Below are 27125 nucleotides of genomic sequence, written 5' to 3'. Positions count from 1 at the left end.
AGATAGTACAAAGGAAACTAGTAGCTTCTTTCTTTTCAAATCTTTTTATTGTATATACAGGGAAAATGACAAGAGTACATCGAAGTAAGAACACTTACAATGCCTCAAAAAAACCATTATCTTAAAGATTGAAAACAAATTTTGTGATAACAAAAAAAACCTACTGAGCAGAAAAGTGAGAAAAAAAAAAGAACCCATTAGGTGTACAACCCCGGAGCCATGTGTCATACAAAAAGCCTCTAAAAGTCAACATCAAACCGCCAGCAAGAAAAGAAAATATACTATAAAATTTACAATTAGATCATGGAAAAATTATATCGATTAACTCAAATGATAATAACGAGCAAATGAGCCCCATCTTTTCTCAAAATCAAATTAAGATTCAAAGGTTCGACTTCTAATTTTCTCCAAACTAAGACATAGCATCACTTGAGAGAACCATTGTGACAAAGTGGGAAACTAGTAGCTTATTTAACTAGTAGTATATGTGGTGCATGACCTCAGTGTGCCGACTGGCCTGTGTCTCTGCTGTCTCTCGCTCTCTCTGTCAATGATGTTTGAGCCTTCTGTGACATAAGAATCTTTTGACAATAAGCCCCCAATCAACTGTACAGCAGTGGAAAGCAATAATCGAATATAAAATATAGTGTAAGTGCAGTGCAGGTTGACAATAAGGTTCAAAGGTACACTGTGAGTTCAGAAGTTCACCTTTCGAGGTCTGTTCAAGAGTCTTCTAACTGCAGGAGGGAAGTTGTCCTTGAGCTTGTGAGCTTTTAAACCTGTATTTTCTGGAAGGGGGCAAAGAGGGAGGATCCAAGTAGTGAAGGGGGTCTTTGATTTTGATGCTGCTTTTCTGAGGCATTGAGGTGCAGACAGGGTCCATGTAGATAGGCTAGTTTTCACGATGAGCTGGACCATGTCCACAACCCTCTTGGACAAAGCAGTTGCCATTTCCTCTACATCCACAATATGTGTAGTGTGGCGGTTAATTGGCGGTAAGATTTCCCTTGCATATAGGTATGCCAAAATCTGGGGAAGTTGATGGGAGTGTGGGCAAAATTTTTAAAAATTGGGAATAATAAAAAGGTGCTTGATGGTTATCATGGACTTGATGGGCTGAGGGGGCAGAGTGTGTGCAGTGTGGCTATAATCCTGATGTGCCATCACAAGCTGTTGTTCTATTGCCTGGGCCCGGGCTGTGTACCCCAGGCAATGATTTCATATTTATTCTGTTTGTAATTTAATTTGTTTTGGAGAGTCAAGTGGAGGTCAGTGAGAAAGCTGATGTTTCTACTACTATTTTTTGCCACCGTAGGAGGTTCAAGGACTCTACACAGATGGTAAATTGTTTTTGGGACGTCAAGAACTGCCGGTTAAATGTTTTATTCTTGTTGTAACCTCTTTGGGAATTGTTGGAAGCACTTGACAGTCAGGATTTAACAGGCATATTGTAGAGTCATGGAGAGGTTCAGCAGAGAAACAGGCCCTTCAGCTCATCTAGTCCATGCTGAAACAATTTAAGCTGTCCACTCCCATCGACCTGCACCCGGACCATAATCCTCCATATCCCTACTGTCCACGTACCTATCCTAACTTCTCTCGAACATTGCAATCGAGCTCGCATAAACCACTTGTCCTAGCAGATCATTCCGACTCTCACAGCCCTCTGAGTGAAGAAGTTTCCCCTCATGTTCCCCTTAAACTTCTCACCTTTCACCCTTAACCCAGGACCTCTGGTTGTAGTCCCACCCAACCTCAGTGGAAAAAGCCTGAGCACTTTGAGTTGTTGAGCAGTCAGGAGCAACTTGGAATCTTAACAAGCATTTGCTCTAGTTCAGATTTGGTGGAACATTAACAGGGCTGTGTGGAATCATACAGCACAGAACAAGGGGCAGCTAAACCATTGCACCGATTCACATTCATCCTATCTACTCACGTTTGGTTTGTAGCCTTCTTTGTCATAGTGATTCAAACACTTGTCTTGAAGCTTCTTAAATGATAGGAGAGTATTTGCCTTCACCACCTCCTTAGATTCAAATAATCGCTACACTAAAATAATTCCTCTGTAGATGTACTACCTCTCACCTTACACCTACTGTATTTCCACTTTGTTTTACATAGTGCCATCACAAGAGTGAGGAGGATGTTATGAGAATGCAGGGTGACTTGGACAGGCTGGGTGAGTGGGCGGATGCATGGCAGGTGCAGTTTAATGTGGATAAATGTGAGGTTATCACTTTGGTGGTAAGAACAGGAAGGCAGATTATTATCTAAATGGAGTTGTTAGGAAAAGGGGAAGCACAACAAGGAGCAGGGAGGTACTACTGCAGTTGTACAAGGCCTTGGTGAGACCACACCTGGAGTATTGTGTGCAATTTTGGTCCCCTAATCTGAGGAAAGACATCCTTGCCATAGAGGGAGTACAAAGAAGGTTCACCAGATTGATTCCTGGGATGGCAGGACTTTCATATGAAGAAAGACTGGATGAACTGGGCTTGTACTCGTTGGAATTTAGAAGATTGAGGGGGGATCTGATTGAAACGTATAAAATCCTAAAGGGATTGGACAGGCTAGATGCAGGAAGATTGTTCCCGATGTTGGGGAAGTCCAGAATGAGGGGTCACAGTTTGAGGATAAAGGCGAGGCCTTTTAGGACTGAGATTAGGAAAAACTTCTTCACACAGAGAGTGGTGAATCTGTGGAATTCTCTGCCACAGGAAACAGTTGAGGCCAGTTCATTGGCTATATTTAAGAGGGAGTTAGATATGGCCATTGTGGCTACGGGGATCAGGGGGTATGGAGGGAAGGCTGGTGCAGGGTTCTGAGTTGGATGATCAGTCATGATCATAATAAATGGCGGTGCAGGCTCGAAGGGCCGAATGGCCTACTCCTGCACCTATTTTCTATGTTTTCTATGAAATCTAGGTTTTCTTGTACATCAGTCACTGAAAGCAAGCATGCAAGTACAGCAGGCTGTGAAGAAAGCTAATGGCATGCTAGCCTTCATAACAAAGGGAATTGAGTATAAGAGCAAAGAGGTCCTTCTGCAGTTGTACAGGGCCCTGGTGAGACCACACCTGGAGTACTGTGTGCAGTTTTGGTCTCCAAATTTGAGAAAGGACATTCTTGCTATTGAGGGAGTGCAGTGTAGGTTCACAAGGTTAATTCCCGGGATGGCAGGACTGTCATATGTCGAAAGATTGGAGCGACTGGGCTTGTATACTGTGGAATTTAGAAGGCTGAGAGGGGATCTTATTGAAACATGTAAGATTATTAAGGGATTGGACACGCTGCAGGCAGGAAGCTTGTTCCTGCTGATGGGTGAGTTCAGAACCAGAGGCCACAGTTTAAGAATTAGGGGTAGGCCATTTAGAACAGAGTTGAGGAAAAACATTTTCACCCAGAGAGTGGTGGATATATGGAATGCTCTGCCCCAGAAGGCTGTGGAGGCCAAGTCTCTGGATGCTTTCAAAAAAGAGATGGATAGAGCTCTTAAAGATAGTGGAATCAAAGGTTATGGGGATAAGGCAGGAACTGGATACTGATAGTGGATGATCAGCCATGATCACAGTGAGTGGCGGTGCTGGCTCGAAGGGCCGAATGGCCTACTCCTGCACCTGTTGTCTATTGAGTAAAGGTTCCTATTTTTCCCCTTGTGAATCATCCTTGTAATTTTCGACATTTCCATCAGGTCACTCCAAGAAAAATAAATCCAGTCCATCCAATCTCTTCTTGTGACGGAAACACCGCCTCCCAGGTGACATCCTGGTAAACTAACTCTGCTATCACATCCATAAACTACTGGCATGGCGATCAATTAGGAATGATGCAAAATGAAATCTGAATCAAGGTACTTGCTTGAACATAGAACATAGAACAATATAGCACAATACAGGCCCTTCTGCTAACGATATTGTACCAAATTTATAAGATACTGCAAAATCAGTTTTAGCCTTTCCTCCCACATGATATCTACGAGTCTCTTAAATGTCTCTAATGTATTTGCCTCTACCAACACACCAGGCAGCACGTTCCACACACCTGCTAATAATCCTGCCATGAACCACGTATTCCGTCTTCATGTTTGACCTTTTGAAGTGAATCACTTCATACCTGTTTTGCTTGAACTCCATCTGCCACTTCTCAGTTCAGCTTTGCTTCCCTTCAAAGTCCCGTTATAACAACAACCTTATACAGTATCCACAACTCCACCAACCTTTGTTTTATCTGCACTCTTACTAACCTAGCCGCCCACTTCCTCTTCCAAGTAATTTATAAAAGTCACAAAGAGCAGGGGTTGCAGAACAGATTCCTGACAAACACCACTGGTCACCGACTTCCAGACGGAATATGCTCCATCTACCCTCTACCTTTTGTGAGCAAGCCAATTCTGAATTGATCTGAATGCAGAATCAGTGCAGTTCAATCTCAGCTCAATGTGGAGTGGTTTGGTTCCAGTCTCTGTTGGAAGCTAAGATGTGGACCCGTACTTCTGGACCCTTTGGGATGGAAGGAGTACTGTACTCGCTGTACTTTGGGCCTGTACTCGCTGGAATTCAGAAGGATGAGGGGGGATCATGGACAAAGATAGATCTGGTCCTAGGGTTGAGGTTCTGAACTGGAAGAAGGCCAAATTTAAAGAAATGAGAAAGGATCTAAAAGCGTGGATTGGGACAGGTTGTTCTCTGGCAAAGATGTGATTGGTAGGTGGGAAGCCTTCAAAGGGGAAATTTTGAGAGTGCAGAGTTTGTATGTTCCTGTCAGGATTAAAGGCAAATTGAATAGGAATAAGGAACCTTGGTTCTCAAGGGATATTGCAACTCTGATAAAGAAGAAGAGGGAGTTGTATGAAATGTATAGGAAACAGGGGGTAAATCAGGTGCTTGAGGAGTATAAGAAGTGCAAGAAAATACTTAAGAAAGAAATCAGGAAGGCAAAAAGAAAACATGAGGTTGCCTTGGCAGTCAAAGTGAAGGATAATCCAAAGAGCTTTTACAAGTATATTAAGAGCAAAAGGATTGTAAGGGATAAAACTGGTCCTCTTGAAGATCAGAGTGGTCGGCTTTGTGCGGAACCAAAGGAAATGGGGGAGATCTTAAGTAGGTTTTTTGCGTCTGTATTTACTAAGGAAGCTGGCATGAAATCTATGGAATTGAGGGAATCAAGTAGTGAGACCATGGAAACTGTACAGATTGAAAAGGAGGAGGTGCTTGCTGTCTTGAGGAAAATTAAAGTGGATAAATCCCCGGGACCTGACAGGGTGTTCCCTTGGACCTTGAAGGAGACTAGTGTTGAAATTGCGGGAGCCCTGGCAGAAATATTTAAAATGTCGCTGTCTACGGGTGAAGTGCCGGAGGATTGGAGAGTGGCTCATGTTGTTCCGTTGTTTAAAAAAGGATCGAAAAGTAATCCGGGAAATTATAGGCCGGTGAGTTTAACGTCAATAGTAGGTAAGTTATTGGAGGGAGTACTAAGAGACAGAATCTACAAACATTTGGATAGACAGGGGCTTATTAGGGAGAGTCAACATGGCTTTGTGCGTGGTAGGTCATGTTTGACCAATCTGTTGGAGTTTTTCGAGGAGGTTACCAGGAAAGTGGATGAAGGGAAGGCAGTGGATATTGTCTACATGGACTTCAGTAAGGCCTTTGACAAGGTCCTGCATGGGAGGTTAGTTAGGAAAATTCAGTCGCTAGCTATACATGGAGAGGTGGTAAATTGGATTAGACATTGGCTCGATGGAAGAAGCCAGAGAGTGGTGGTAGAGATTTGCTTCTCTGAGTGGAGGCCTGTGACTAGTGGTGTGCCACAGGGATCAGTGCTGGGTCCATTGTTATTTGTCATCTATATCAATGATCTGGATGATAATATGGCAAATTGGATCAGCAAGTTTGCTGATGATACAAAGATTGGAGGTGTAGTAGATAGTGAGGAAGGTTTTCAGAGCCTGCAGAGGGACTTGGACCAGCTGGAAAAATGTGCTGAAAAATGGCAGATGGATTTTAATACTGACAAGTGTGAGGTATTGCACGTTGGAAGGACAAACCAAGGTAGAACATACAGGGTTAATGGTAAGGCACTGAGGATTGCAGTGGAACAGAGGGATCTGGGAATACAGATACAAAATTCCCTAAAAGTGTCGTCACAGGTAGATAGGGTCGTAAGGAGAGTTTTCGGTACATTGGCCTTTATTAATTGAAGTATTGAGTATAAGAGCTGGAATGTTATGATGAGGTTGTATAAGGCATTGGTGAGGCCGAATCTGGGGTATTGTGTTCAGTTTTGATCACCAAATTACAGGAAGGATATAAATAAGGTTGAAAGAGTGAAGAGAAGGTTTACAAGGATGTTGCCGGGACTTGAGAAACTCAGTTACAGAGAAAGGTTGAATAGGTTAGAACTTTATTCCCTGGAGCGTAGAAGAATGAGGGGAGATTTGATAGAGGTATATAAAATTATGATGGGTATAGATAGAGTGAATGCAAGCAGGCTTTTTCCACTGAGGCAAGGGGAGAAAAAAACCAGAGGACATGAGTTTATGGTGAGGGGGGAAAAGTTTAAAGGGAACATTAGGGGGGGCTTCTTCACACAGAGAGTAGTGGGAGTATGAAATGAGCTGCCAGACGAGGTGGTAAATGCGGGTTCTCTTTTAACGTTTAAGAATAAATTGGACAGATACATGGATGGGAGGTGTATGGAGGGATATGGTCTGTGTGCAGGTCAGTGGGACTAGGCAGAAAATGGTTCGGCACAGCCAAGAAGGGCCAAAGGGCCTGTTTCTGTGCTGTAGTTTCTATGGTTCTATGGTTCTATGGGATCTCATTGAAACCTTTCGAATGTTGAAAGGCCTAGACAGAGTAGATGTAGAAAGATTGTTTCCCATGGTGGGAGAGTCTAGGACAAGAGGGCACAGCCTCAGGATAGAGGGGCGCCCTTTCAAAACAGAGATGCAGAGAAATTTCTTAAGCCAAAGGTTGGTGAATTTGTGGAACTTGTTGCCACATGCAGCTATGGAGGCAGAGATTAATAGGTTCTTGATTGGAATTAGCATCAAAGATTACGGGGAGAAGGCTGAGAACTGGGATTGAGGAGGAGAGAAAAAAAAGATCAGCCATGATTGAATGGTGGAGCAGACTTGATGGGCTAGATGGTCTAATTCTGCTCTTATGTCTTATGGTCTATGGGTAAATGCGGAGCAAGGATTTATCAACCTGATCCACCAGTCAGTGGCCCACTGGATGACTACAAGGAGGCAGAGTGTTGCACTGTGTAGAGCCACTAACACAGCTCCAGTGACCCACATTGTGTGTGTGGGGTTTTCACAAGGCCCCTGGTGATCTGGTTTCTTCCCATGTCTCAAAGGCACGCAGGTTGATAGGTTAATAGGCTCCTGGAATCTAGATAAGGGGTAGATGGGGGGTGGTGGGGAAGAGTTGATAAGAATGTGGCAGGAATAAAATAGGATTAGTGTAAGTGGGAGCCAGATAGCATGGCCTCAGTGGGCTGAAAGTCCTGTTTCTTAGTTGTACCTCTCCATGCAGTTTGAGTCATCTGAAATAAAAAATAAACTACCTTGGGAAAGAAACGCTCAGAACAAGAGTGAATGAAGAAGATCCAGTTCAGAAACTCACTACAAACATTTTCAAAGAACACTCTTCTATCTATGATTATAAAACACATTAATTTACAAACATGGACCACTCCTCCAAAAACACCATTTTCACTTTTAACAATTTGGCTGCACTCTAGGCAACTAGTATGTCTATATGAGTGCACATAATCCGATCTCAAAGATGAAGATTGAACAACAAATATTATAGCCTAGTTCATATATTTATCTAATGAGTGCAGGAACATTCCCCATCTAACAAGACTAAACATGTCACTGAAACTTTGATTTTCTTTGATTTAGAGATTCAGCACAGTAACAGGCACTTCCGGCCCAACGTGGCCGCGCCACCCAATTACACTCATGTGACCAATTGACCTATTAACCCGTACGTCTTTGGAATACGGAAGGAAATCAAAAACCCACGAGGTTACAGGGTGAACGTGCAAACTCCGTACAGACAGCCAAGGGAGTGAAGCCAGGTTTCTGGGGTTATAGTAGTGCTAGGAGACAGTGCAAGGTCCTTAACAATGTTGCGAGCAGAGAGATCTTGGGATCAAAGTTCATAGCTCCTTGAAAGTGGCTACACAGGTCAATAAGGTTGTTGAGAAGACCTAGAGAATGCTTGCTGTTATTAGTTGAGGCACTGAGTTCAAAAGTCAGGAGATTATGTTGCAACTTTACAAAGCTCTGATTAGTCCACATCTGGAGTATTGTGAACAGTCTAGGATGTTGAGGCTTTGAAGAGGGTGCAGAAGAGGGATTCTGGATAAACTTGGGTTGTTTTCTCTGTAGCGTCAGGGGCCGAGGGGAGACCTGATAGAGGCTTACAGGATTATGAGAGACATGAATAGAGTGGACAGGGAGTGTCTGTTTCCCGGAGTTGAAATGTCTAATACCAGAGGGCATGCATTGAAGGTGAGAGGGGGTAGGTGAAAGGAGGTGTGAGGGTAAGTTTTTTATTCAGGGACGCCTGGAATGTATTGCCTGGTATGGTGGCAGATGCGATATATTAGAGGCTTTCAAGAGACGTTTGGACAGGCACACAGATGTAAGGAAGGTGCAGGGATATGGACATGGTGTAGGTAGCAGGGATTCGTGTTTGGGTGTTTTGGATTTGCTTTTTAGCTGGTTCAACACAACATTGTGGGCTGAATGGCCATTTCCTGTGCTGTACTGTTCTCTGCTCTATGTATGTTGCCAGGGTCAGGGATGTTTTGAATTGGGTCTGTGGCATTCCAAAGGGGAAGGGTGAGAAGGTAGAAGACTTGGCAAATACTGGCACCAATGCCATAGGTGGGAAAAGAGGAGATCCTGAAGAGAGAATTTAGGGAGCTAGGTAGAGAGCTGTAAAGCAGAGCCTCCGGGGTGGTAATCTCTGGATTACTGCCTGTACTACACGCCAGTGAGGGTAAGAACAGGATGATTTGGCAAATGAATGTGTGGCTGAGGAACTGGTGCAGGGGACAGGGGTTCAGATTTATGGATCATTGAGAGCTCCTCTGGGAAGCTACGACCTGAACAAAAAGGATGAGTTATACCTGAACGTGAGGGGGATCTGTATCCTTGCTGGCAGGGGATGGGAAACTGAGTGACAGGGCTGAGGGCGAGGTGATTGATGTACAGGCAGAGGCAGTGTGTCGTGAGACTGTAAAGAAGGACAGGCAGACAATGGGGCAAATTTGCAGTCAGAGGAATGAGTTACGATGTAACAGGGAACAAAATCAACAAGGGTGAAGGTGTTATTTGAATGCACACTGTATATGGAATAAGGTGGATGATCTTGCAGCACAGTTAGAAATTGGCAGGTGTAATGTCATGGGCATCACTGAGTCGTGGCTGAAAGAAGATCATAGCTTGGAGCTTAACATCCAAGGATACACATTGTAATGAATGGACAGGCAGGTAGGCAAAGGGAGTGGTGTGGCTCTGTTCATAAAAATAAAATAAAATCCTTAGAAGGAGGTGACATAGGATCGGAAGATGTAGAATTGTTGTGGGTAGAGTTAAGAAATTGGAAGGGTGAAATGACCCTGGTTGGAATTATATACAGATACCCAAGTTCTGAAAGGCCTGGATAGAGTGGACATGGAGAAGGTGTTTCCATTATTAGAAGGGTATTGGATCCTGGGCCATGGCTTGAAGAATAAAAGGCAACCCTTTGAAACTGAGCTGAGGTGGAATTTGTTCAGCCAGCTGGTAGTGAATGTGTGGAACTTGTTGGTATGGTAGCATATCAGTTAGTGTAACACAATCACCGTGTCAGCAGCCGGCGCTGAGTTCCGCCACTGTGTGTAAGGGGTTTGTATGTTTTCCCCGTGACCGTGTCGGTTTCCTATGGGAGTTCCAGTTCCCTCCTCTATTGCAAAGATGTGTGGGTTAGGAGGTTGTTTTGGTTCTGTCTTCACTAAGGAGGACATAAATAATCTTCTGGAAATAGTAGAGGACTGAGAGTCTAGTGAGATGGGGGAACTGAGGGAAATATATGTTAATAGGGAAGTAGTGTTAGGTAAATCTAAGGGATTAAAGGCAGATAAATCCCCAGGGCCAGATGGTCTGCATCCCAGAGTGCTTAAGCAAGTAGCCCACAAAATAGTGGATGCATTAGTGATAATTTTTCAAAACTCTTCAGATTCTGGACTAGTTCCTGAGGATTGGAGGGTGGCTAATGTAACCCCACTTTTTAAAAAAGGAAGGAGAGAGAAACCAGGGAATTATAGACCGGTTAGCCTAACATCGGTGGTGGGGAAAATGCTAGAGTCAGTTATTAAAGATGTGATAACAGCACATTTGGAAAGCGGTGAAGTCATCGGACAAAGTCAGCATGGATTTGTGAAAGGAAAATCATGTCTGACAAATCTCATAGAATTTTTTGAGGACATAACTAATAGAGTGGATAGGGGAGAACCAGTGGATGTGGTATACTTGGATTTTGAAAAGGCTTTTGAGAAGGTCCCACACAGGAGATTAGTGTGCAAACTTAAAGCACACGGTATTGGGGGTATGGTATTGATGTGGATACAGAATTGGTTAGCAGACAGGAAGCAAAGAGTGGGAACAAACGGGACCCTTTCAGAATGGCAGGCAGTGACTAGTGGGGTACTGCAAGGCTCAGTGCTGGGACCCCAGTTGTTTACAATATATATTAATGACTTAGACGGAATTAATGACTTAGAGGGAATTAAATGCAGCATCTCCAAGTTTGCGGATGACACGAAGCTGGGCGGCAGTGTTAGCTGTGAGGAGGATGCTAAGAGGATGCAGGGTGACTTGGATAGGTTAGGTGAGTGGGCAAATTCATGGCAGATGCAGTTTAATGTGGATAAATGTGAGGTTATCCACTTTGGTGGCAAGAACAGGAAAACAGATTATTATCTGAATCGTGGCCGATTAGGAAAAGGGGAGGTGCAACGAGACCTGGATGTCATTATACACCAGTCATTGAAAGTGGGCATGCAGGTACAGCAGGCGGTGAAAAAGGCAAATGGTATGCTGGCATTCATAGCAAGAGGATTCAAGTACAGGAGCAGGGAGGTACTACTGCAGTTGTACAAGGCCTTGGTGAGACCACACCTGGAGTATTGTGTGCAGTTTTGGTCCCCTAATCTGAGGAAAGACATTCTTGCCATAGAGGGAGTACAGAGAAGGTTCACCAGATTGATTCCTGGGATGGCAGGACTTTCATATGATGAAAGACTGGATCGACTAGGTTTATACTCGCTGGAATTTAGAAGATTGAGGGGGGATCTTATTGAAATGTATAAAATCCTAAAAGGATTGGACAGGCTAGATGCAGGAAGATTGTTCCCGATGTTGGGGAAGTCCAGAACGAGGGGTCACAGTTTGAGGATAAAGGGAAAGCCTTTTAGGACCGAGATTAGGGAAAAGCTTCTTCACACAGAGAGTGGTGAATCTGTGGAATTCTCTGCCACAGGAAACAGTTGAGGCCAGTTCATTGGCTATATTTAAGAGGGAGTTAGATATGGCCCTTGTGGCTAAAGGGATTGGGGGTATGGAGGGAAGGCAGGTACAGGGTTCTGAGTTGGATGATCAGCCATGATCGTACCGAATGGCGGTGCAGGCACGAAGGGCCGATTGGCCTATTTTCTATGTTTCTATGTTATTGGTGACATGGGTATAAGTGGGCTGCATGGGTTTATTGGGCCGCAAGGGCCTGTTGTCATGGTGCATCTCGAAACAAAATCAAATAAAGGGGGCTGTGGAGGCCAAGTCATTGGTTGTATTGAAGGCAGAGATTACTGTTCTTTGATTAATAAGGGGGTTAATGGTTACTGGGAGAAGACAGGAGAACGGGGTTGAAAATAAACTAACCATTCGATGGGCCGAATATCTTGATTCAGCTCCCATGTCTTGTGATGTTATGCTGGAGGAACTCAGTGGGTAGGAAGGAACCGTTGTGGTTTTGGGTTGAAACCTTGCCTCACGAGTCCTGATACAGCATTTCAACCTGAAACCTTGACCTTCCTTTCCCTCTCGGTAGATGCTGCTTGCCACGCTGAGTTCCTCCAGCAGATTGGACGTTGCTCCAGATTCCACCTGCAGTCTCTGGTTCCTCTTTGATCTCGTTTCTTGTTCCAGGAGTATGGAGGTGGGGAAAGGGTGGGGTTCAAAGCAATACTAATTTCCTAATTTAGAACGTGGAAGAGTACAGCACCAGATCAGCCCCTTAGCCCATGATGTTACGCCAGACTGAGTTAATGACCTAGTTTCTTCTGTCTGTATGTGGTCTATATCCCTCCATTCTCTCCACGCTCATGTGTAGAACTTTACCACGCAAAGCTCAGGGACTGTGCTGTACTGGTCTGAAACATGCCTGTGCTCTTGAACAGGAGAGAGGAAGAATTTGGTGGGCTGGGGGTGGGGAATCATTAAGCAGTGTTTTCCCCCATTCATGTTGGTCTAATCTCAGCAAGCTAGAAGCATGGTGCCTCTTGTTTTGAGAAGTCAAGTGCGTGGAGCTTGCAAGTAGAGTAGGAATGAATGAGATTAGCACAGGAAACTGAGGTGGGATTGTTTGTTGCCAAACCCAGGCTCTGGCAGGGGAGACTGGCCGAAGTCCAGGAAAATCTAATTCATACAAAGACCTTTCTGCTCAGAGCCAGTGTTCAGTGTGACTGATAATGTTTGATAGAGAAATGAGATGTGGAGCATTTTAACTATTTTGAGTTCTCAGCCCAGCTGCCATTCCAGTGTTAGGGAGTCCCTGGTTAACAATAGGGTTCAGTTCCCGATAACTGTTTGTAATCCAGACTGTCCGTAAGTCAGAAATGAACACAGTGTTTGGCAGAGGATCACAGAAACTGCAGCCAGTTGGTCTCACTGACTCTATGAGTAGTCTACTCAGGGCTCCCAACTCTGCTCGACTGCACACAGTCCCCAGTTGTTGAGGCTCAGGGGTAGCCTGGGGTGTGGTGTGGAGGGAGGACCATGGAAATGCCTCCGTTTCACTCAGCAGAAGATGCTTGCAGCCAGCAAACCCCCTTTTGTCCGTCCTGCTGGTCTCGCAAGCGCATGCCCGTATATACGGGGTGTCATGTCAGATATTTGTAAGCCCCCGGGCACGACCTGCAATTTAAATATTTCATCTCTCAGAGATGTTATGAGTCTTTGAAACTCTTTGTTGGAGGGAAATGTGAGGGAGGGCAAAGTCCTTGTCTATACTTCAGGCTGAGATTGATAGGTTTGTTACCGGGGGAATCGAGGGGAAGGGGAAAGTGCACGAAAAGAGCTTTGGAGGATAGCAGATCATGATTCTAGAATGGCTTTTGCCCTTCCCACTTCTTATCTCCCTGGGTTATTGCTGCATTTTGCCTGACTTTGGCATAGTTTTGTGCTGAAGTTGTCCAGTTTTGTTACATCACTTCCTCCCTCCCATCTCCTGCACAATTGAGCACTTGTTCATCCAATTCTATTATTGGCTGCTGCCAGGAGAACAGAGTCAATATTGGGTGTAAACAAGGATGGTGGGATGGTGCATTTTAGACCAGAGAATGGATGGGTCAGGAATGGAGGAGATGACAAAACTATCAATAGTTTTGAAACGGAGAGCCTTATTAGACTTTTGAATGAACCTCCTGTATGTTAAAGATGAACTCTTGACCTTACATCTACCTCGCTCCTTATTGTCTACCTGCACTGCATTTTCTCTGTAATTGTAACCATTGGTAATTTGTTTTATTATTATTACATGTACCAAGATACAGTGAAAAACTTTGGTTTGCATGCCATCCATACAGACCATTCCATCATATCTAGATCGTAGAAGGGAAAGGCAATAACAGAATGCAGAATAAACTGTTTCAGTTTTACAGAGAAAGTGAAGTTCAGGCAGGCAAGAAGAAGCAAGGGTCATGATAAGTGAGACTGGAAGGTCGAGTGTTCATCTGTTTGTACAAGAGACGGCTCTAGATCTATTCAAGAATCATATACAGTAACAGATGGATACAAGCTGTCCTTGAGGACACATTTTCCAGCTTTTGTATCCTCTGCCCGATGGGGAGAAGTATGAGTACCTAAGCTGGGAAGGTCTTTGATTATATTGACTGCTTTAGCCAGGCAGAAAGAAGTGTAGTCAGAGTCCGTGGAAGGAAGGCTGGTTTCATTAATTTACATAGCTGTGTCTACTCTCTGTGGTTTCTTGCGGTCATGGCCACACCAAGCCATGGTAGACCTGGCTAGGATTCTTTCAGTGCTTGCATCTATTGGAGTTCAAATCTGGCGCCATCCTATAGGGAGCCTCTGCTCGTCCTCCCTGTGGAGTGCATGGATTCTCCCCAGCAGCTCCAGTTTCCTCCTTCAGTCCAAGATATACTGGATAGGCTAATTAGTCATTGAAGGTTGTCCCATAATTAGGTTAGGGTTAACTGGGGTTGTGGGGTTGCCGGTGAAGCGTGGCTCAAAGGGTTGGAAGGGCCAACTCCAAGCCAAAACACTAAGTAAATCAAATCTCTAAAGTTAGTGAGGTTCAAAAGGTAGAACATATTTCTTTAGTCTCCTGTGGAAGCACAGACCTTGGCCATGATGTCTATATGGTTAGACCAGGACAAGATACTGGTGATGTTTACAACATAGTCTGTGTTCTGATACTTCTTTACTACTGAGATGTATTCATGTTGTGAAATAATCTATACCTTGCAAAGCTAAGATTTTCACGATATCTGAGTACATGTGACAATAATAAATCAATATCTAAGATTAAAGGAGATTAAAGATTAACTTTATTTGTCACATTTTCATTGAAGCTTCAAAACATACAGTGAAGTGTTTTGACTGCGTCAGTGACAACGAAGTCGGAGAATGTGCTAGGGGCAGTCCGTAAGTGTCACCGTGCTTCCGGTGCCAACATAGCACGCCCGTAACTCACGAGTGGAATGTGGGAGAGGAAACCGGAGCCCCCGGAGATAACCAATGCAGTCATGGGGAGAATGTATAAGTTCCCTGCAGACAGAGGCAGGAACTGAACCCCAATCACTGGCACTATAAGGCACTACACTAACGCCCATGCTACCATGCCATCCAGTCAGTATAACTGTTGGAGGAGAAGATGTCAGATTGAAGGTGATGAGGAGAATTTTCTTGAAGATGAAAGAATTTTCTTTGACCCAGCACAATATGAATGGAATTATATCTTTCAAAAGGAAATTGGCGTGATCTTAAAGGGGAACATTTAAGAGCTGCAGGGGTAGAGCAAGCAAAAGGACTGAGATCACCTCATCTTGAAAGCACTGGCCGGTTCATCTGTGGTAGAAGAGTCCACAAGGAAGGCCTATCTTCATATTGTCCACAAACTTGGCACAAAGCCATCAATTCTGTCAGCAAAATCATTGACATGTAACATAAAAAGAAGTAGTCCCAACACAGACCCCTGTAGAACACCACTAGTCGCCGGCAGCCAACCAGAAAAGGCTCCCTTTGATCCCACTCTTTGCCACCTGTCAATCAGCCACTGCTTTATCCATGTTAGAATATTTCCTGTAATACCATGGGCTTATAGCTTGATAAAGTCTCATGAGTGTCATCTTGTCAATGGCCTTCTGAAATTCCAAGTACACAACATCAACCATTTCTCCTTTGTTTATCCTGCTTGTTATTTCTTTGACGAATTCCAACAAGTTTGTCAGGCAAGATTTTCCCTTGTGCAGAACACATCAAACACATCATTTTCTGCAATATCTACCATCTTTTAGGGGTCCAACCACCAAACACATCTTTACCTACCCCACTCTACTCTTCACTTTCTGCAAGGTTCGCTGCTCCGTGATTCTCTGGTGCTGTACCAGGCCATGAAGCAATCAGTTAGGATACTTCCAACAGTGCACCCACAGAAGTTTTGCTCAGAGTATTTGTCTCTAACTTCTAGGTCAGAGAACATGTCTTATGAACAAGCTCGGACTTTTTCTCTTCATAGCAGAGGATGAGAGGCAACTTGATAGCTATGTATAAGATGATAAAAGGAATAGATAGAATTTAAGGTGAATGGAGGAAGGTTTAAGGTTTATCATTTAAGGTGAGCGGAGGAGTTTTCGGGGGTGGGGGAGATCAGAAGTAGGTTTTTTACGTAGAGTGGTGGGTGACTGGAATATACCGCCAGAGGTTGTGGTGGAGTTTGATAAAATAGGGACATTTAAACGACTCTTAGATAGGCACATAGATGAAAGAAAATGGAGGATTATGGGCTATGTAGGTGGGAATGGATGGATCGGTCATAAATTAGTTTAAAAGTTCAGCATATAGTTGTGGCCAAGGTGATTAGAGATGTAAAGCTTAACTTTACTATTCACATGTAGATCAACATATCCAGTGGAATCTATCATCTGTGTCTATATACCCACAAATGACTTACCTTTATTAACCCCTACAGCTCTGGAGTGTGGGGAGGAAACCCGTGTGGGCGTGGTGAGAATGTACAAACTCCTTACAGAGAGCAGTAAGAATTGAACTAGGATAGCTGGCACAGAAACTGCTACACTATTGTGCTGCCCTGTATTGTGCTGTAATGCTCTATGTTCCCGGTGATGAATTAATAGTGATTCTGCTCCTCATAAGGATATTTAGTCTTTATCACGGGTGTTAGGGTGAACAGATCAGCTCTGACTGGTCGACGGTGACACCATTAACCTTTGATGTTTGACCTTTGACTCCACCTCTTCCCCCACCCTTGCTGCTGCAGTGAACACTCTGGGAATCAGCGATGACCTCAAGGAGAAGCTCCAAGATGTGATGATTGACCGCCACAAGTTGGCCCTGGGCAAGACCCTGGGTGAAGGTAAGTGTGGGTATCAGCGTGACAGAGGGCTGTTATCTCACTGATGGGGATCCAATAACCTGATGCATGTGCTCGTTGTCCTGGCCATGGGTGATAGCCATCTGCCATATATTCATTGATCTGTTTTCACCAAACAGACCTCGAGGCTTACAGCCAACAGGTCATTAACCAGACAGAGGTGCGAGCTGGCATACATGAGTGAGTACTAGACAGAGTGGAAATGGGGAGGATGTTTCCAGTAGCCGGAGCATCTAGGACCAGAATGGAAAGAACTATAGGACAGAGTTAAGGATGAACTTCTTTGGCTAGAAGATGGTGATTCTTTGGAACTTGTTATCACAGATGGTTGTGGAGGCCAAGTGATTGGGTATATTGAAGTGGAGGCTGATAGATTCTTAGTAAAGGTGTGAAGGGTTATAGGGAGAAGACAGGAGAACAGGGTTGAGAAGGATAATAAATCAGCTATGATAAATGGTAGAGTAGGTTCTATGGGCTGAATAGCCTAATTCTGCGCCTCCTCCTTATGTTCTTGTGCGTAGACCCTGATGTTCCTGTGGCTCCCTCCAGAAGCAATGTCATCCACAACCAGAGGGTGGGGTTGGGTGAGGATTGGAATGTTGGGACTGGGGGTGGTGAAGTCAGAGTTCACAGTGAGGTTTGGGGGTCAGGATTAGGGTTGATATTGGGACAGGCACAGAGCCGGCCACAGGGGGTCCAAATTTGGAAGGCAGGAAGTTTTGGGCACTAGTCTGGAGATCCTGGACTCAGACTGCTGAGGAGCCGGGCTGTTGCTGAAACCTCGAGCTGAGTTTAGGAGCGGAAGGGACACATTCAGCCCTTTGCATCCGTTCTAGTGAAGTTGGCTAATCTTTTCCTCAAGTGTGTCAGAGCGAGGCTGAAATGAGAGTGATGGACGAGTTACTGATAGAATATCTTGCCTTGTCACTGTTGGCGTCGATGGCCACTTCACACTAATTTTCCTTTTCTTTATCCAGGGGAGTTTGGTTCAGTAATGGAAGGGCAATTAAACCAAGATGATTATTTTCTCAAGGTGGCTGTGAAGACGATGAAAAGTAAGTTTGACACACTTAGGTTTTGTTCTCAACATGGTCTTCTGACTGAGGATGTGACATTAGAGCAAAAGACAAACTATGGAGGGGCATCATTTTAAAGGGATGGAGGAAAGTATATGGGGATGTCAGAGGCAGGTTTTTTACACAGAGAGTGGTAGGTGTGTGGGACACCCTGCCAGGGGTGATAACAACATTTATAATAAAATTGGTAAAACATATCTATTACCTAAAGGAGAAATCACAAATGAACCATCAAAATATCGTCCTATTACTGTTTATAAACCATATTCAAAATTGTCACATCATGCATTTTACAACTAATCAGCACTTGCATAGATAAGCCCAATGCACTTACAAAAGAGCAGAAAGGATGCCATAAGGGTACGAAAAGATATAAGGAGCAACTGATAGTAAGTTCTGTAACTGTCACGCTTAGGCGAGGTAAATTGTTTTGTAAGTTTAGACTCTATTAAGGGGCATGTCCTACCGGGGGGGGGGGCGGGTGGGTGCACACAGTGACTGGGTCTGGTGCCATGGCTGAGAAGAGCAGAGAGGTGAAGTAGGAGATTCCTCAGTCAGAGGAACAGAGATGAGGTTCTGTGGGTGTGATAGAGACACCCAGATGGTACGTTGTCTCCCTGGTGCCAGGATCAGGGATGTCTCGAATTGGCTCCATGACTTTCTCTTTTTTTTTTTTTTGGCTTGTGCCTGCGTGCGTGCGAGTCTGTGCGTGTGCGTCTGCGTGTGCGTGCGTGCGTCTGTGATGATGTCTTTAGGCATGGAGCGAGGGAGAGAGACTGTGTGGCGTGCCACTCCTCACACAGACATTTTCGCAGTATTTTTCCCTTTATTTTACGAGGTCGAGTTGCGATCTCGACACTCAACCCAGCACGGATGGAAAGCGTACTCGGGAGCGGACCCGACTGGTTTTGAACCCGGGAACCTCCACTCCTGGGTCCAGCGCCGATGTCATTGCGCCACCAGCCGGCCCGGGTCCATGACATTCTCAAAGACGAGGATGAGCACCCAGAAATTTTGGTACATATTGGCACCAATGACATAGGTAGACAAGGTGAGGAGGTCCTGAAGAGAGATTTTAGGGAGCTAGGTCGAAAGGTGAAAAACAGGACCTCCAGGGTAGTAATCTCTGGATTGTTGCCTGTGCCACATGCAGCTGAGGGTAAGAATAGGATGATTTGGCAGGTGAATGTGTGGCTGAGCAGCTGGTGTAAGGGGCAGGGTTCAGACTTATGGATCATTGGGATGAAGGTATGACCTGTAAAAAAGGGATGGGATACACCAGAATTGGAGGGGTCCAATATCCTTGTGGCTAGATTGGCTAGAGTTGTTCGTGTAGGTTTAAGCTAATTTGGCAGGAGGATGGGAACTGGAGTGGTAGTGCTGAATGTGAGGTAGTTGGTTTATAAACAGAAGCAATGCTGAATTGAAAATTGAAAAGGGTGCGTATAGGACTGAGGTTTTATATTTGAATGTGTGCAGTATACAGAATAGGGTCGATGAACTTATAGCACAGTTATAGACTGGTAAGTATGATGTTGTAGGCATCAGTGGATCATAGCTGAGAGAAGATTATAGCTGGGAGCTTAATGTACAAGGGTACACATTGTAATGAAAGACAGGCAGCAAGGCTGAAGGAGTGCCATTGCTCTATTGGTAAAAAATGAAATTAAATCATTAGAGAGAGGTGACATAGGGTCGGAAGGTGTTGAATTATTCTGGATAGAGCAAAGTAAAAATAGCATGATGGTAGTTATATACAGACCCCCAAACAGTAGTCAGGATGTGGTCTACAAATTACAATGGGAGGTAGAAAATGCATGCCAAAAGGGCAGTATTACAAAGGTCATGGGAGATTTCAATATGCAGATAGATTGGGAAAATCAGGTTGGTGCTGGATACCTGGAGGGGGATGTCTAGAATGCCTTCAAGATGGCTTTTTAGAGCAGCTCATGGTTGAGCCCACTAGGGGATCACCTATTCTGGACTCAGTATTGTGCAATGAACCAGAATTAATTAGGGACCTCAAGGTAAAGTAACCGTTAGGGGAAGGTGATCATAAAATGATCAAATTCACCTTGAAATTTGAGAAAGAGAAGCTAAGGTCATGTGTATCAGCATTACAGTGGAGTAAAGGGAATTACAGAGGCATGAGAGAGGAGATGGCCAGAATTGATTGGAAAAGAACACTAGCAGGGATGATGGCAGAGCAACAATGGCTGGAATTTCCGGAAGCAATTCAGAAGGCACAGGATATATGCATTCAAAGAGGAAGAATTATTTTTTGGTTGGCTGCTGGTGACTAGTGTTGTTCCACAGGAGTCTATGTTGAGACCAATTCTTTTTACGTTATATGCCAATGATTTGGTTGACGGAGTTGATGGCTTTGTTGCAGTTTGCAGATGGTACAGAGATAGGTGGAGGGGCAGGTAGTTTTGTGGAGGTAGAGAGGCTACAGAAGGTCTTAGACAGATTAGAAGAACGGGCAAAGAAATGGCAGATAGAATACTGTGTCCAGAAGTGTACGGTCACGCACTTTGGTAGAAGAAATGAAAGGGTTGACTATTTTCTAAATGGACAGAAGATACAAAAATATGAAGCACAAAGGGACTTGGGAGTCCTTGAGCAGGATTCCCTAAAGGTTAATGTGCAGGTTGGGTCTGCGGTGAAGAAGGCAGATGCGATGTTCGCATTTTCATTTCAAGAGGACTAGAATATAAAAGTAAGGATGTAACGTTGAGACTTTATAAAGCTCTGGTGAGGTTTCACTTGGAGTATTGTGAGCAGTTTTTGGCCCCTTATCTTAGACAGGATGTGCTGAAACTGGAGAGGGTTCAGTAGAGGCTCATGAAAATGATTCTAGGATTTAGTGGCTTTTCACATAAAGAGCGTTTGATGGCTCTGGGCCTGTATTCACAGGAATTTCGAAAAATGAAGGGTGACTTCATTGAAACCTATCAAATGGTGAATGGCCTTGATCGAGTGGATGTGGAGAGGATGTTTCCTATGGTGGGAAAGTTTAAGACCAGAGGATACAGCTTCAGAATGAAGGGGCATCCTTTTAGAATGGAGATGAGGAGGAATTTCTTCAGCCTGTGAATGGTGAATCTGTGGAATTCTTTGCCACAGGCAGCTGTGGAGGCCAAGTCTTTATGTATGTTTAAGGCTAAGGTTGGTAGACCCTTGATTGGTCAGGGCAAAAAGGGATACCAGGGTGGGGGTTAGGGAGGCAAGAGATGGAGCTGAATAGAAAATGGATCAGCCATGATAAAGTGGTGGAGCAAACTGATGGGCCAAATGGCCTGATTCTGCTCCTATATCTTATGGTCTTAAGATCTGAAATCAAGCTCAGTGGAAGTGCAGTCATCTTTCATGCTAGCAAAATCATTTTGATTCTGTTCTACACTAATGATTAATAGAAGCTTGTAATATAAATGAATGACATCCATTACTTGTGAAATTCCTGCAACATCTGATGAAGCATTGGTATACTGTAATGACCCTATTGATTAATAACTAAAAAGTAACAACCACCATTATCAAAACAAACCGAGGCATTTTCCAAGGCAACTCTCTAAGCCCACTATGGTTTTGTCCAGCTTTAAACACACTCTAATTTACTGAAATGAACAAAGATATGGTATCTAATCGGAGACAACCAAACAAACTATACATCGACACACATTCTATACATGGACGATCAGTAATGCTAAAGCAATTAAATCAAATAGAAGAGCTATTTTCAAATGATATAAACATGTTAGATGAGTACTGAACATTAAACACAGAAAGGTGCCTTAGAGCGAGTAGAACACCAGACAGAGCAGCAGGGTACAATACGACTGACTGATGAATATGAAATGTGGAAGTATCCGAGATATCAACAAGCAAAAAGATACATCATAGTATGATAAAGGGAAAAAAATTGACAGAGTTTACTTCAAGACTTAAGAAAATCTGTCAGATTTGAACAGAGGTGAACAGTAAAAATGTAACAAAGACAATAAAGACTTTCGCTTTACCTATATTAATGTATTCCTTTGGCATAAGACATTAGGTTACAAAGAAAAATAAGAACGGAAATGACAAATTTCAGGAAACATTATGTACACTCAAACACACTTAGAGTAACACTACCTGGGACCAAAGGGGGAAGAGGAATAACAGATAATAAAAATTTACACAACAGCCAAATAAAATTTCTAAGGATATATTTTCATCAGCACTCCATGTGAACGTATGCATTTCTGATAAGAATTATACACCGCTAAATTTAAATGAAAATACAACCCCGAAAAATGAAGAAATTATCACTATTGAATTTGAATTTGACTTTATTTCTTACATCCTTCACATAATGAGGAGTAAATAACTTTATGTTACGTCTCCGTCTGAATGTGCAATATGCAATTTATAGTAATTTATAATAAATAGTATGTACAACAGGACAGTCAATATAACATAGAAATATAATTATATCAGCGTGAACTAATCAGTCTGATGGCCTGGTGGAAGAAGCTGTCCTGGAGCCTGTCGGTCCTGGCTTTTATGCTGCGCTACCATTTCCCGGATGGTAATAGCTAGAAAAGTTTGTGGTCGGGGTGACTCGGGTTCCCAATGATCCTTCCGGCCCTTGTTACATAGCTGTCTCTGTAAACGTCCTGAATCATAGGAAGTTCACAACTACAGACGTGCTGGGCTGTCCGGACCACTCTCTGCAGAGTCCTGTGATTGAGGGAATTACAGTTCCCATACCAGGCAGTGATGCAGCCGGTCAGGATGCTCTCAATTGAAGATAAAGTGAACCAACGGAAGAGCATAACTCTCCATGGAAGACATCCCCATGATCTGGGCAGACTAGATGTCGACAAGGAAGCATCAAAAGCATGGTTAAGAGTTGGAGATCTCTTCCCAGAAACAGGAGGGTTCCTTGTGTCAATACAGGACCAGGTGGTTGACACAAAAAATGATCAGAAATACATAATAAAAGACCAACAAATCCAATGCAGAAAATGCCAAGAGAAACCAGAAACAACCCAACACAGTACAGGATCCTGAAACAGTTTAACTAATCTGATTAATTACACAGGCACAGTAAGTGGCAAACATCATTCACCAAAATCCTGCTTTAAAATACAAAATCATAAAAGAAACCATACCTTACCATAAATACAAGTCTGATCCAGTGTTAGAGTCCGAATCCCACAAATTATATTATGACCAATCTGATATTACAGCTAAGACAATCCATAATAATCATCTGAATATAATAATACAGGATAAGCATGCAAGAACAACTTATTTAATAGATATAACCATTCCAAACACACATAACTTGCCAAAATCAATAAGTAAAAACACAAGAAATATGCTGAATGAAAAGAGGAAATTGAAAGACTTTGGAACATGAACAAGGTATATCTTGTCCCAATAGTAATATCTACAACTGGAATCATCCCAAAGGCACTACACAATAGTATTAAACAATTAGGGCTATACAGCAATATTTATGTAAATCTTCTGAAAGCCACAATACTGTACACCACTAGAACAGTTTGAAAGTTCCTGGTAATTGAGAGATGTCTATGCTTCGCTATGCCCATACCTCAGGTTTTCCCAGCTCGAGCTGAGAAAAAATAAATAAAAATAATAATAATAACTTTTTTTATAAAGCACTTTTCACACAGATGATGTGGTTCTAAGTGCTTTACAATGGGATAAAGTGCAAACATGAAAATAAAAGACTAAAATTTTAGGGTTTAGTTAAAAGCGAGGTTAAGTAAGTTGTTTTTGAGCTGGCGTTAAAAAGTGCCAACTGAGTCTTCATCCATTTTTGTTTTAGGTATTGAATTCCACAGTTTAGGAGCTTGGTTCAAAAAAATATGAGCTGCCAATTTTCTTTTCAGGGAGATTGTTTTGATTTAAGAGACACAGGCAGATACATTAGGGACATTTAAGAAACTCTTTGATAGGCACATAGATGATACAAAAATGGAGAGTTGTGTAAGAAGGTAGGGATTAGACTGTGTTAAAAGGTTGGCATTACATCGTGGGCTGAAGGGCCTGTACTGTGTTGTAATGTTCAATATTCTAACTCAATGGGTTAGACAATATATGTCGAGGGAAACAGCCAGTCGATGTTTTGAGTTGAGACCCTTCATTAAATATCCTCCATGTATTCTCACCTGCTGATCACTAGTTGAACTTCCAATATTTCTTCGACATGGGGAGAAGCGGCTATGGAATGGGTGGGGATGTAATGTGGCTGTGGGGAGGGAGACATTGATTGTTGACAGGACAAAGTTCAGAGAAGGGTGAGGACTGATCCTGACCTTCTTAACCCCTCCCTCATCTCTGCTACGCTGACCGCCTTTGCACTGAGGTCTTGCAGAACAACCCCCTCTGTGGTTGACTCCCTCCTTCCTGTGTTAACCTCTTGTGGGCAGAAGCCCTCCTGCTTTGACCTCTCACGGGCTGACCTCTGCTTCACTGTCCACAGTTGCGATCTGTACCCGGACGGAGATGGAAGACTTCCTCCGCGAGGCCGTCTGCATGAAAGAGTTCGACCATCCCAACGTCATGCGTCTGCTAGGTAAAGACCACCTCATGTGATTTGCTTTAACAAACTGGTGGTGTGGACCCTGCTCCTGTGGCCAGTCTAGTCCACCATGCAGTCAAAGGGTATGGGGAGAAGGCAGGGGAGTGGGGATGACTGGAAGAATTGGATCAGCCCATGATTGAATGGCAGAGCAGACTCGATGGGCTGAATGGCCTACTTCTGCTCCTATCTTATGGTCTTATAGTCATGGCAAGGACTTAGCCCGGTGTCCCCAAACTTGTGTTGCATTTTGTCAGACCCCCTCCCCCTCCTTTGATGGCATGGGTGGGGATGAGTGTGGGGCAGTTCCCTCCTGGGACCCATTCAACTGATACCACACCCATCTCCATTGCACACTCCGATCCCTTTGGAACACTCCCCCGGCTGACCTCCCAAAGGTGGCCGTTCTCAGAAGGAACATCTTGGGGCTGATGTATCCGACACTGTCCACTTTGTGCGTTGACACCCCCTCCCCATGTGGCTGACCGCTCTCTCATTATGGTTTGTGTCAGGGCTTCGGAGCTTACTTTGTCAGGGTTAACCTCAGTGTTGATGTCGGTGACCTGACTGGGTTAACCTCAGGGTTGATGTTGGGGACACTTCAGGGTTAACCTCAGGGTCGATGTTGGGGGTACACCTGGGTTAACCTCAGTGTTGTTGTTGGTGACCAGACTGGGTTAAACTCAGGGTCGATGCTGGTGACCTGTCTAAGGTTGGGACCGATCAGAAGATGGAGGTGTTAGAAGATAAATGGACCAAAGGTAATTGGACTCAGCTGCAGGAGATCTCACCCCACTTTTTTCCACCTCCCAGTGACATGCAAGTCCGTGGGTTAACTGGCCCTGGTGTGTGGGTGTGTGGTAGAATCCTGGGGGAAGATGATGGAAATGTGGATAGAATAGAATGGGGTCGACATGGACTCGATGGGCCAGAGGGCCTATTTCTGATTGTGTGACTCTGAGATCGACACATTTCCCTAGGGTTGGCTCACCTCCACTGAGGTCACCAGCACAGTGTTCCAGTAAATCAAAGCCGCTGCCTCTCAGAGATGTGGGTTCGATCCTGACCTCCAGCACTGTCTGAGTGGAATTTGCATGTACTCTCTGTGATTGTGGGGTTCCCCTTACCCCTTCCCCCTGATGCTCCAATACTGTGTGGAGTTTGCACGTACTCTCTGTGATTGTGGGGTTCCCCTCACCGTCCCCAACCCCACCATGCTCTGGGTTCCTCGCACATCCTAGATGTCATATGGGTTGGAGGGGTTTTGAGTTCATTGTGAATTGCCCCCAGGTCATAGATAAGAGGTGGAATCTGGGAAGGGTTGATGGGGGAATATACTCTGTGTAAATGGGTGGGTAATGGGACAGCACAGATTTGATGGGCTGAAGTGCCTGATGTATCTTTCACTCTGTGCGCAGGGGTGTGTCTGCAGAGCCATGAGAATGAAGGCTTTCCCTCCCCGGTGGTCATCCTGCCCTTCATGAAACACGGAGACCTGCACAGTTTCCTGCTGTACTCTCGGCTGGGGGAGAACCCTCTGGTAAGAGCCTGTCTCCCTCTGTCGGCTGGGCTGTCCGGGGGAAGCCTGACCCCACCTGTACCTCCTCCCCCTCCTTGTTCAGGAACCCCTGCTCTCAGCTTACCCCAGTCAGCCTCCAGCAGCGCCTGTAATGACGTCATGAGGTAGCGCAAGATGCTTTGTGAATGCAGTGCACACTCTGCTAGAAGAACTCAGTGAATCAAACAGTATCTGCAGCAAGCTGAAGGAATTGTCAGCATTTTAAATTGAAACTCAGGATGTCAATACAAAATCTCAATGATTCTTCCCCCCCGCCACCCCCCGTTCGACTCACTGAGTTCTCCCAGCAGATTGTCTTGCCCCAGACCCACCGTCTGCTGTCTCTTGTGTCCCTAGTCCAAGATCCCTTCAGCCTCCCCAGTCAGTGTCACCACCTGCTGTGTCATTCAGTATCTCTCTCTGACAGTCCCTTTGTCCTCTGCACAATATTCTCGACTTTTCAAATTGAGCCTTCAACTAGAAGCGTTAACTGATTCTCCTTCCACAGAAACTGCCTGGGCTGCTGAGTGTCTCCAGCATTTTCTGTTTTTATTTCAGCTCTCCTACGTCTGTGGGTTTTTATTTGCCATTTGGCGGATGGGGAGAGAAGTGACCTGTTGCATGGAGCTTGCTGGCGTTCGTATAGTTACCTGCAGAGGGCAGGTGTGAACAAGCTTGCTCATACCCCTTCCCAAAGGGAGGGTACTTGCTCATACCCCTTCCCAAAGGGAGGGTACTCCTCCAGTTTTATACTGTTGTTGATCTCAAAGAACAGCAGATTTGTATTTCTGTGACACATCAGTGATAATAACAGGGGGCAATTCATAGTGGAGGGAAGAGTGACCTTCAATATCACCTGTTTTGACTGAATGTCACTCCCGTAACTCCTGGACTGTTGAACAGAAAGCAAAAGATGCTGAAAGATAGGAACAAAATGTACTCGAAATACTCATCAGGTCAGGCAGCATCCGTGGAGAGAAGAA

At 44.3% G+C, this 27125-nt stretch overlaps 1 protein-coding gene across 2 annotated transcripts in view; it reads left to right on the top strand.

Moving 5' to 3' along the window:
* axl (AXL receptor tyrosine kinase) overlaps positions 1-27125 on the top strand; it is a 189314-nt gene that overhangs the window by 137392 nt on the left and 24797 nt on the right. For both annotated transcript variants that reach the window (XM_072269785.1, XM_072269784.1), the window contains 4 exons: positions 16800-16895; positions 17891-17968; positions 24486-24578; positions 26003-26124. In XM_072269785.1, coding sequence (XP_072125886.1) covers positions 16800-16895; positions 17891-17968; positions 24486-24578; positions 26003-26124 — 389 coding nt within the window. The remainder of the gene's footprint in view (positions 1-16799; positions 16896-17890; positions 17969-24485; positions 24579-26002; positions 26125-27125) is intronic.

The sequence above is a fragment of the Mobula birostris genome, chromosome 10, assembly GCF_030028105.1.
Source record: "Mobula birostris isolate sMobBir1 chromosome 10, sMobBir1.hap1, whole genome shotgun sequence".
Taxonomy (NCBI): Eukaryota; Metazoa; Chordata; class Chondrichthyes; order Myliobatiformes; family Myliobatidae; genus Mobula; species Mobula birostris.
Note: the sequence above shows the minus strand (reverse complement) of the source record. Positions and strands in the feature narration are given on the sequence as shown.